The 12,630-nt window shown below is 36.7% G+C and overlaps 1 protein-coding gene across 11 annotated transcripts in view; it reads left to right on the plus strand.

Annotated features, from left to right (window-relative positions):
• CEP112 (centrosomal protein 112) overlaps positions 1–12,630 on the plus strand; it is a 177,610-nt gene that overhangs the window by 58,573 nt on the left and 106,407 nt on the right. For all 11 annotated transcript variants that reach the window (XM_074847007.1, XM_074847009.1, XM_074847006.1 and 8 more), the window contains one exon: positions 12,268–12,403. In XM_074847007.1, coding sequence (XP_074703108.1) covers positions 12,268–12,403 — 136 coding nt within the window. The remainder of the gene's footprint in view (positions 1–12,267; positions 12,404–12,630) is intronic.

Genomic DNA, 12,630 nt, shown 5'->3' on the forward strand with positions numbered 1-12,630 from the left:
TCTTTGACTGTTTTCACTCTTATTTCTATTTCAGTGATCATTTTTGAAGCAACTTTACTTATCTAATCTGCACTTGGGTAATGTTCCCAGCACTAGTACTCCAGGTTTATTTTAGATTTATGCACTTGTCGACAGACCTAACACAGAGGTCTAAAGACCTCTTTCCCACAAGAAATAATTGTATTTTTAAAATGTTTAAGTATTTAAGCTCCATTCAGTTTGGACCTGTTCTGCACATCCTTTGGCTGTGAAGACTTTTGCTGTGTCTATAAGTAGCAGTTTTTGGTAAATATCTGTCCCAATTTCTAAACAAAAGCTCTAAAGTTGTATCTAACTCGTTTTCATAAAAAGATGCAAACATTTGGAGCTGTTAATGCTTTAGTCAGTTGGATGTGTCAATCACAAATTCTGTTTCTTTTCAATGGAAGGAGTACTAATAATGACCTCTGTTGATACTAGTCCTCAAAGAACAAGAACTCTAGCCCTCTCACTATAGAATTGTTTGAAGACATATTGAAAGCATTATTTAAAAAAAAAAAAAATCCTTTTTTACTGTTTGTTTTGGTTCCAAAATAGCATTGTGAACTACAGACAACAGTCTTCCTAGTAATAGCAAAAATTTCAGAAATAATTATAGTAGTAATTTAATGAAACACCAGTGGGAGTGCATGTTCAATAAGGACCTTGGAGATAAGTATGTATTACCTTCACAATTTAAATATTCAGAATTTAATGTCAGCTGGGAAGGCACAGCCATGATCTCGAAGGCTTCCCGTGGAAGTATCAGAGTTCTGTGCCAGGCATTATTTGCAGCCAGCATACACTCTAAGGCTGGCCTCATTTATTTGCTGATAAACAGAGAAACTTAGAACATTGGTGCTGAAGATCAGAGGTAAAAATCTCTTTTATGATCCAAAGAAAGAGCAGACTAGCCATGTGTATTATTAGTGTTTATACACTCCATGAGTGTACGAGATATAACTGCCAGCTTTGCCTACATCAAGGAGGATATCAGGTGTACAGGAGGTAACATTTGTTTTACAGCATTTGGTTTGAAGTCCATTTATATGTTGTTAATAATAATATATAAAAAAACTAAAGATGAAACAGTAAAGAAGGAAGGATTTGATTGTAGAAGTAAATAGTTATAGTTACGTTTGGGTTTTTTTGAAGTGTGAATACAGCATATATTTAGGTCACCTCAGTTTTTAATGTGGTTTGGTTGTGCCACTTTCATTCTGGAGTCCATAGTGTCTTTATGACTGCAGGGATATATAAAGTTTGTCCATCCTGAGATGGAGTTTTTGGACTAAATTGTAAACATATGTAAGAGTTGAGGCTGTTATCTGTCACCTGCATGGAAGTACGGACCACCTTGCTGCTACTGGTGACTCAGGATAATGGTTGTGATGGTTCTCACATACTGGAAATAATTATGGGATCTGATTTAATGCTTTTTAGTTTGCAACTTATACACAAATTAATAGTTCATTATGCTAATGAAATATAGCTTTCCTGAGTTCTGACTCTTCTATTCTGTAGTGTGATTGAAAGAAACAATTTTTTAAAAGTCATGTTAGGAGAAATGAACTGTTGCCTCTACAGGTGCAGATGTTGTAATTGAACACTGACATGTCAAGGAATGTGTGTACAATATCTAGTGAAATGCTTCACAACCTTCTTCCTCTCCATCTTTGCCTTTTTTTTTAGACCTGCCTGCGGAGCCAAATCTCAGCACTTTGCAAGTGGTGATGATACAGAGCAAATGTTTAGCAGCTGGTTTATTGAAAGTCACTTAATAAAATTGTTTGTTTATATAAGAAACTAGCAACACCTCTTTTTTCCATTGCTTCTCTACCCTTCATCTGAACTTGTTTAAAACTCTTCTGGGGACGAAAGAGGGGCTAAACTTTCCAGAAACCAGCAGAGCTGCTCCTATCTATTAGCAGATTTGTATTCTTACAAGGGTTTCTAAAGCCACACACATACCATTTTCACAGTATTTTGTGATTTGGTTTAGATGGCAGACCAAAGCCTTTCAGTCTTTTCAAACAAAGGAATGGTGTGAAGGTGGTGCATGTAAGTGATCAATAAAATACGGAAATAAAAGTAGTTTACCTTTCTTTTCCCATACATACTTGTGTACATGCACGTATTTTCTCTGGGAATCCTTGACATGAGAATCAAGAAGTTGATTTCTCACTGGGGATGGTGCCGTGGAGTTTCTGTACTGTAGACTTAAAAAGATTTATTTCATTGCTTTCTATTATTCCCAGTATGATAGCTGTGTCAATCCCTTATACCTCCACATGCTGATGTTAGACTCTACTATTTCTAGGGACTTTGTTAAGTATAGTTCAGTGATGTTAATATACATTTTAAATTTCAATTTTTGTGTAGTACAGTTATTACTACTAGAAGGTTTTGTTTTCTAGACAATATCTGATAAAAATGCATTTGTACTTGTATTTACTAAAGTTGGAAAAATGTTGTTTTGGAAAAGAAATAACAATTGTTTCATACCAGTTACTTTTCTTGAAATCTTAGTCATTTCTTTATTCAAAGGGCTTCTACTTGTCACCTCCTAGCATGGTTTGCCAGTCATTTGGTTATTCCCTTCTGAATCATTTGTTCCCTACCTGACATTGTCACAAGGTGCATGGAGCAGTGGAGCTGGAGCTCTTCTCAGGCTTGTCCTGAGGTTTTAAACTTAGTACTGATACTTGTAAAGCCTTAACCGAATGGTGTTTGTATCACACTTACTCAGAAGCTAGTGTCAGTACGGTCTGTGAGAAGAAATCTAATTACAATTGAACTTCAGTCTGAATTCCTGACTAAAGGGATGCCTGGATCACAGCTACGTGAAGGTTCAGTGTGTTCCCGTCTCCTCTCATTTTTACTTCCACAGGGCTTCCGTCTGGTTTGGACTCTGGTGCAGTGGAATGATTTGAGTTTATGTGATCCTGTTATCATGCTGCCCTGAGTATTTTCTGTTGTTGTTCTGAAACTGCTTGTCTGTCTCCAGCAGGTGGTCAGCCTGGTGTTTTCCACGGTTCCTCTGTATTGGTGAAATGGGGACAAGACAAAAATGGGAACAGGATGAGATGGTCCCTTGCAGAATCTTTATTCTACTTTTTCCTACAGCTATGGCTGTGTAATGACTCATTTTTTATTGTATAGTTTTCTTTGACATACAAAGAGAAGGCCTGAATTTGTTTGATCTGAAAGGCTCTTTTTGCTTTCTTCAGAATATGTAAATATGTATTAAATTTTATCACCAGAAGTTTTATGTAAGGGTGTTTTAGTCTCTGAAATTACTTATCTCGTGCAAAATTCGCATGCTGTTTGTATAACTTTTCTCTGTATTATTGTAAAAGGGACAACGTAAAAGAAATGAGAGTACATAAATCAGAAATAAATGATATACATAATGCTTCTGAGCTAACAAAGAGGGAGACAGATGAAGGCAGGGATAAAACCGTGAAGATAGATGTCAGGAGATAGAATAAATAGCAGCGAATATAATTTCATTTTGTTTTGCAGGTTACAGTTGCATAATTTTGCATTTGGTGTTATGTACATTTAAAAAAAAAAGTTAAATTTGGACTTTCAAAGTATACAGAAATTATATTTTTTAAAAACCTGTGAGTTACAGTGGATTTTGAGAACTTAATGATACCAAACCTTTTGAGAACTTTATTTTCAGACAGCTGCTTCTTCAGAACGCTGTTGTATGGATTGTGTTGTATAGACTTTCTGTGGTGATGGATGTCATAAATGACATCGCAGAAAAATACAACTGCATGATAATCATCAGTACAATGATAAATAAATATATGGAGTGATAGCTTTAACCACAAGTTGATTTTTTTCCTTTCTTGCTCCTCTGAGTTGAATCTAGATTCTGAATAATCACTTGTTAATATTTTTAGGGTAGTTGCCTAAGTGTAGCTGTTTTCCTGTAGTTAATTCCATTTTTCCTTGAAAATGAAGTATTTGTGTGTGGAGGAATTCTTGTAGGAATGGAAAAGCTATTGCTATTTAAAGCCGGAAATAATTAAAGAAATATGAGAAGGCATTGTCTTTAATTCCAAATGTTGTAATAAAGAACATTGTTAAGAGTTTATACTCATGTTCATTGTGTTCATCATTCTCTTTTAGTAAAATGTTTAGTGTTGTTTGCAACAGTTACAATATGATGGAAAAAAGCAAACTTTGTGATTGAAAACCAGGGGTAATGTTAAGTGGCTGAGGAATTTGGATATAGTTTTACTCTTCAAAACAGTTCTGTGTGGGGTTTTTTTGGTGTGTTTTTTTTTTTCTCCTCTAAGAATCAGTGGAAAAACAGCCAGCTGTTCTCCACTTGGTGCTGTGTTTGAGCATCTGAAACCTTTTAGAGCAAAACCAGTCAAAGTTTCCAGCATATTGTAAACATTCCTCTAGCCCCAGTGAACATGCTGACATAACCCTCGCTCTAGGGGGCACAATGTAAAGTATGAACAGAGGACAAAAAAATGCGGTAGCTTTATTTAATAGTCTCACTTAAAAGAAAAAATAGTGTTCTATTAACTATTTACAGCCTTTCATTTTCTTTCACCAGTTTCTCTGGAGACCTACTGGCAATAATGAAATATGTATTTAAAGGAAAGCTCCAGTCGTACGAAAAAGCGTAACAGTTGATTTTTAATCCTTGTCTATGGGACCCTTATGTCCCTCAAGATGGATATAGAGATATCATGTGACATCTTTTTAATGATACCAACTATGAAAATGCTTCAATATATTATATAGCTGTATGAAATGAAAAATGTTGCCTTGTGAGATGAAGAGCATCGGTGTATCATGCTATAGCTGTTAGGTTCACCGCTGTAAATTGCTATTCTGGTAATTAACGTAGTGAAGGGCTGTGGATTTTGACCTCACTAAATGAATATAAATGTAGTTAACACAAATGTCAGAATTGTTCCCTTATTATTCTGAAAGACTTCCCTTTCCCATTAGTGTATCTTTTAGATTCAGTGCAGTGTATTTCAAGACTACATAGTGCCCAAAGCATTGAAGAAATGAGAAGAGCCTTCAGTTGCCTGAAGGAAGTCTTACAGATGATTGAATTTAATTACTTATTTTTTAATAAGTCTGAAATGTTTCAGGCTGTCACCTTTTTTGGGTCAGTTAAAAACTATCTACAAAAGTAGTACAAATAATGAGTTTGTTCCTTTTGTTGTTGCGAGATGATTATGATTGCTAGACTTCAATTACACTTTGTAATCTTACACTTACACTTTTTATTTACTTTGTACAACTTTCTTCCAGCTTCATCAACAACACAACCAACCTTCATTGAGGAATTAAAGTTAATATTTCAAACAGTACTTTTATTGAAAGAAAATCCATGTTTACCATACCAGCCTCTTAGAAGAAACTGATGAGCTGAATACTCATCATTCCTCAGTATTGTTACTATATTTTCTGTTACGAGATGGATATTATTATTCTGAATCCTAAACTATAATAATACAATTATTTTAGCCATAAAAATAGTTACCTTCAGTATGTAGAATGACAGAATGAAGACTTATCTTTGTACCTCCTTGTGTAGGCGAGTGACATGGTTGTTTTTTGGATTCTTCACTTATTTATTCAAAACTGGTATTCGGTGGTGTAGCCATCATTGGCTAAGGGCAGAAGAGAAACAGGACTGGTGGGAAATAATTTATTTTATTAAAGACTTTTTGACCCAGGATGTTTTTATCAGTACCTCTTTGAAATAAGCCTGGCATGCTTTAAGCTGAAGTAATTAGTTAGATGCTTCATTTAGAATTCTGTACTGGAAAAATTGGAGGCAGTCTTAATACTGTTATTTCATCCTCGTCGTCTTGGATTTGCCAGCCGCTGTTGGCTCTGTCACTCACAGCACATCTTGGGCTGTTCTTTGTTAGTGTTAAATGATTCTTTTTGCCTGGCTCTCCTGCTCTGCCTGGTGATCTCTCCCATAGTTTGTCCTTCAGATGGTTTATTTTATTCCCCCTCCAGCTTTCTCTGCCACAGCACTGTTCTCTGATCACTTATCTCCTCCTTCTTTGCACCTCTTCTCTGGGTATCTCATGGATCTATTTACTATCTGTGCTGCTGACTTCCTGGTCCACCTTTTAATTACAGTCTTGTCTCCTTTTATCAAAGCCATTATCTACATCTGTCTCTCTAATTCTCCCCTCCGTGTTCTCCTTGTTGAGGTTTAGCTGTCATCTCAGCATGTAAAAGCCATGACTATTAATCTCTGTTCTAATCCTCCTCTCTCGATAACCGAGCCTCTGTGGCCTTTCATATATGTGGTGTATCTAAATCTTGGAGACAGTTTCTGCAGTGTGGAGCAAAATTATAACATTTTCTTTTCCAGCCACATTTACAACACTTGCCCAGCCTTTTAACCCACATCTCATTCATCATTTTGCGGTTGCTGTTTTTATTCTGTTTGCATAGCACCTAGCACAACAGTACCCTGTCATTATTGTAATGAGAAATAGTTATAATAATTATTAGTGTGTTTAACCAATGTCTAGTTAATTTGTGAGCCATTAATTTTGAATGTAATGCATTATTCTTATTTCACAGAAGTGTGATACTACACACGTGGAATATTATTTACTCTAAATTCATTAACGGCTTTAAGTAGTGGTTTAGTTTGTTAATGTTATCTCATGATTTATTTAAACATAAGTATATAGTTTAAAATAATAATTGTATTGTAAATATCATTCATTGTCATAGCTTACTTGAACGAATGCAGACCAGCTTTTTGATGTTAACATCTCAAATTATGCAAACTGTAAACAATTTATAAGTGGATTCGTGCTTTTTGTCATAAAGACAAACTCATACTTAAAATCAGGGAATGAAAGATACAATTGTTCTCTAATTTATATTTTTGGCTTTAATTCTTTGAAATGATGAAGCAAGTTAGAATGCTTTCTAACAACTTCGAAATATTAAAGTGCCCAGGGACAGGATAGGGATGATGTTTTGAAGGCAATAAATATTTCAGCTTCACATTTCAGTCTTTCTTCTTTGTTCCTTTGATCTGGCTTTGGTTTAGTTATCATTCCGCTTGAATGACTTCACACTGTCTTTCTTCCTCTCCACACCAAAAAGAAGTGTTCTGCACATATTCCATATGTTTGGGCGCTCGTGTTGTAGGAGAGCTCTTGTGTTCCTCATTGTTTTCTGGTAATAACTGCCTCTGCAGTAAGATACTCTAACCACAGCCAAGGTGGGTGTATTTAGGCCCAATACATAGTTTACACAGAAAGTTATTATGTAACTATCACTAGTTTTTGTTTAAAAAGTAGTAGAGCAGGAAAAGTAAAATTGTTTTTTTGTGTATTTCAAAGAATTGGTATTACGACTGAAGCATTTTTCTGTAACAATAAACTAAACCAGTAATCCCTTCTTTCTACAAATATATGGTACTTTAGGCCTTAATATATGATGTAGTTGAAATAGTTTGTATTCAAGAAATTAAATTAGAGCGGCTGTTAGGTGAATTGTTTTTTCGTGGTTATTGCGCCCAACCAAACAGTGGTGTCATGGATCTTGCATGTGGCTGTAAATCGATAAACTGCTGCATTCGTGGAGAGTCCTGCCAGTATCGGGGCACCTGCATGTGGGAGTCTCTGGGATCAGGAGCAGGATCGTGGCTTCACATACAAAATCTTATATGTGTGTCTGTATACTGGGTAGGTGCTTGTGTCTGTAGCTTATACACAAAAGATACTAATGTAAATTTCCTGAATTTTGCTTTTTCATGGGAAGGTTGTATGTTTTGATGAAGGTTATGTTTTTAGCTACTCAGTATGCTTGTATTATATTGTCTAGCAAGTTGTGTTCTCCTTTGAAAATGTGTTTATGTAGGTCTTTTTAAATCTAAATGGACTATATAAATGGTGGCAACTAATTTTGTTTCAACACAGATTAGTAAGAGAGTCAATTTTTTTATTTCTTGTGTCACCAAATGAAAAGGACAGCTGTTTAGAAACAAACTCAACAATATCCTTCTTAAGCTGCTTTCCAGCAAGTGAGTAGTTTGCAGTTTGGTGGGTAGTGAAGCAATTTTCCCCCAGAACTATTAATATTTGGGGAGGAAAGGAAGGAATGGGCAAAGACTTGCCAAATACAGCAAATCTGAATACATTGGATCAGCACATATATGTCATGTGGGATCATGAGGGTAATCAGCAGGAGAGCCTGGCCTTTCCGAGCAGATCACTGTTTGAAAATCTTGCCTTCATCGGTGGGACTGAAGGCTCAGCTGTTACTCTGCTTTTCCCATACCTCAGCCTTATAGAGCAAGATTCATTTTTATCTACAGGCATAAACCCGGAGTCATACTAACCTGTGATAGACAAGAGATGACGCCTACCCCTCTTGTGGAGTCCATCAGAATCTAAGCTTCAGAAGCTTATTCACTGGTAAAACATATCCTTGCCGTAGAAATGCCTTGCTCTGATTTTTTGCTCCACTACAGTTGGGACACAATGGTCTGTTTGGACACAAGTGAGTTTTCCCTGATGCCAGCAGTATTTGAAAACCTGGCAAAGAATTTGCATATTCATGAATTAAAGCCTGGTATAATTTTTATAAGAAAACATCAGGAGTTTCACAATCAGGTTATTTTTCATATGGCTGGAAAGCACGCTCTGTGCGGGGAGCTGGTGTGTGTGGATTTGCTAATGGAACGTGAAACTCGCTGTCCGCAGAAGTTGTCCGCGTGTAGCTCGTGGAGGTGCACATTTTGTACGTGTCTACGCTTACGTGCAGTGCAAAATGTTTTCATTTCTTGATGAGGCTGAGACTGAGGCAGGTGCATCTCCTGCTCCTGTATGCTGTTGGTCAGCCCTTGTGTTCGTACGGGGAACGCTGAGAACCCTGCGAGTGACAGTGCTGGTTCATACTACATTTGCTGGGACATCTTGAGTTTATTTAACCTCTCCTGTAAATCACTGGATTGCCCTGTGTTTCATTAACTTGACTTGCAATGCTGTCATGTCTTACTGTGTTTACTTGTTACCTCTTGGAAGACATTTTACGAAGCGAGGAAAATATTTATGATTAAGCATGAAGAGGAAGTACGTAAGATGTTTATATTTTCCATTTATCGGTACGCTTCAGAGGGCTGCTTTCTGAAATTGCAATTCTGGACTTCATAGTGAACTTTCACTGAGATGGTTTGTGCTGTGTAAGATTGCTAATTCTGTCGCCATGTCCTTTATACACTGAAACAAGAGGAATTTGCTGCTTTTTAAATTGGGGGCCAAAGAGTAAATTCACCCTATTTTTATATTCAAGCCAGCTCAGCTTTAGGGGATTTAAGTGATGTAATTGTATTGTATTCGGCCCCACAACTAGTCTAACTGAAAAAAATAATCTTCAAAGTGAATATTTTAGTGCTTCATGCAAGGCACATTGCTCAGTCTCTTGGGGGAAAAAAAAAAAAGTAAAGCTTTTCTTATATTTGTGAACTGTGGTCCATTGTTGTATGTGTTTTCTAAGCTTCTGTACGAATCTTAACTGCACAAAAAGTAGAGAGAACTAGCTCCTGCATCCTTAAAAAATGAAGTTTCATTCCTTGTTATAATGAGATGTTGCATCTGTTCATGGGATTAAGTCCTTAAAAGAAAGGAAAGTACATAAAACTAGATCCTAAAAGTTTACATGATAATATTTCAAAATAAAAATATATTCCTCAGGAAGAAGATGCATAAATTTGGAGGCTCACTAACAGCGCAAGGACTGACATCTTGTCCTTTTACATTTGGATTTGTTGCATTTCCATCTGACTGGACCAAAAATGTTGTTTCAGTGTCTCTTGACATTTATCAGTGTGGATATGTTTGAATAAGCTTCGGGTTTTTGTTTTGTTTCCCGTGTGGATTGGAAGTTTTAGATGTATTTTGCGGGGAGGAAGATTTGTTACCCAGTGCCCGTGACTGAATTAAGGATATTTGGGAGAAGTTGAGGTTTTCCCCTCTCAGTGTTTCCTCCTGTCTTGTCTTGTGGGGTGCCGAGCCGTACGTAGGCTGCAGAAGATAATTCAACCTCTTCCATATTCTCTCCTGGGAACTGCTGGTAGATTTGGTGGGAGAGGGGAATGATACATCCACCGTAATTCAGTATCAAACAGCTATTAACTTAAAAATTTCTATATTTAGCAGCTCCACAGTACATGGGTTTCAGGGGGATAATTGAGCCAAATGCCTTTGCAGCTAGAGCCAATGCATCACTAACTCATCAGACACTTCATGTCGTTCTTAGCTCTGGAGGCATCAGTGGTGTGCCCGTTCTGAGAAACGTCGGAGGTTTTTTGTACTTGCAATTTTGATTTTTTGGATCCTCTGTAGTAGAAATTTAAATCCTAAATAGTCTTTTTACCAGTTGAATTTAGATGGGGGAAAAATTTTTATTTTGGTGGTGTTGGTTTTTTGCTGTGTAATTTTTATTGTCTCATAAATGAATGGCGAATATGGAAACTTAGATTAATATATAGACATGCTTCCCCCTCAAAGGAGTTTAGCGAACAGAATTGCTGAGGCAGTAGAAATAAAGCATATCTGTGTAGGGGTGATGGATGGTGTCTAGCAAATTTGAAGAAAATTTGCATATGATTGTCTCATGAACATGAAAACAAAACCCCTAAACAATTATCATCAAAAATGCAATAAAGGATTTTTTCTGTTTTGCTTCACTTTCTGCTGGGTAAGAAAGGTACTTTCCTTCTTCTGTTAGGAAAATAGCAGTCTCCTTGTGTCGCAATTATTCCATCAGCTGTGAGTGAGGTACCAAAATAAAATATTTTTTTTTAAATGTGCATAATGAAAAAACTGTAAAAGTAAACAGTAATATACTTATTCAGGGCTTGTGACATTTCTTTGATCTCTTTGCTAATAGAATTACCGTGCTCTCCTACACGGCAAACAGACGCTTTGTGAAGATGTAGGGATTATGTTCTTTGTCCCATTGTCAAAGTCTGGTATGAAAACCACAGAAGAGGATGTGAATACTGTAACTTTGGGCTTGGCAGCTTCCTGACCTTTATAAAAGGCTTGCTCAGTGCTGTAATAGCTAGTTCAGTGCTGGCAAGGTGACAGACTAGATGAATTAGCTGGTCTTTTCCGTCTCTTATGTGTCAGATTCTTTGTTTTATATGGAAATAATTTCTGTCAAAATGGGAAATTTATCATGAGGTACTTCCTCTGCCTATAAAATGAAAATGTCAACCACAGGTCTGTTTGAATGTGTCTTCTGTTACAAACCACTGGTGGAGCCAGCTTTGTCCATTGATACCACCATTGTGGTCTCCTGTGTTTTACTCAAGTCAGGCAACCCCCTTGACCTGCGATAATGGAAATGTGTAACAGAAAGTTCATAACGATGCCTGGTTGTTTTCTGTGTGAGGAATCTCATAAAAATTTCTGAAGTATTTACAAGTTACTGGAATTTGTCTGTGATGTGTCAATATGGTGGATGTGTGTATTTTTTAGGTGTGTGTCTATATATGTGCATGTAAATAAAATATTATACATACATTACTATTGATATCCTACGATGTCTTAAGAAACCCAAACCGATTTCTATATGTGTATTGACTTTAATATGTCAAATAGTATAGGCTGTTAATATGAAATATCTTTGCATAAAGATTTAACATCTGTCATTACTTTAACAGCTGAATAGATATTACAGCATTATGGGTTTCTAATAGATTAAGAAGGTACCATATGTCACGCATTACCCTGCTTTGCATTTTGATATATGTCAAGCAGTGAATAATCCTGCATCTTGTCTGAGCAAAGATGGCACTGGGATAATTTTTTTGTTTGTTTTTAAGGGGAGAAGACGATCATGCTAAAAGGAATTAATTTAAATACTGGGGGGAGGGGGGGGCAATATACTTTTAAAGGTGAGTTTAAAAAGAAGCGGGTTATACAGCTGGTAGTAAACCATTCAACGCAAACTTTGAAGATGGAGGTATTGTCATAAGCTATGAACGCCGTGTTTAGGTGTGCAAAATTCAGTAAGAGAAAGCGAAAATAACTCTAGCTGCCTATTCCCTTCTTCAAAGTATTGCTAAGGGAAGTTTGGCAGAAGCTGGGACAGGAAATTGAAATCTGAATACTATTTTAAACTGATAGGGTTAAAGGCCTCTCTTTTACACTAGCACACTTGTTCTTTTATTTGATACTTGAACTCTGAAAATTTTCTGTGACTTTCTAGGGAGAAGGAGGAGCAGCTGACTCGGGTGACAGAGGTACAGAGGCTGCAGGCCCAGCAGGCAGATGCTGCCCTGGAGGAGTTTAAGCGGCAGGTGGAGCTGAACTCAGAAAAAGTCTATGCTGAAATGAAACAGCAGGTGAGAAGGTCACAATGCCAGCCTTTCTGAAACTCTGTCTCAGTAGGATAGCATATTCTGATCTTATAATGCCAGAAACATGCTTCACTTGAGAGTGCTACATCAAAATCTTTCACAATGTAGTGTCTTTGCTAGCAAGTCAAAAAGGGATGTTAGCAGTTGTTTCATCTTTCTAACAAAGCCAGAATTGTCATTGTTATAAAGATATCTGCGGTTATGATACTGAT

This window comes from Strix aluco, chromosome 21 (genome assembly GCF_031877795.1).
Source record: "Strix aluco isolate bStrAlu1 chromosome 21, bStrAlu1.hap1, whole genome shotgun sequence".
In the NCBI taxonomy this organism is placed as follows: domain Eukaryota; kingdom Metazoa; phylum Chordata; class Aves; order Strigiformes; family Strigidae; genus Strix; species Strix aluco.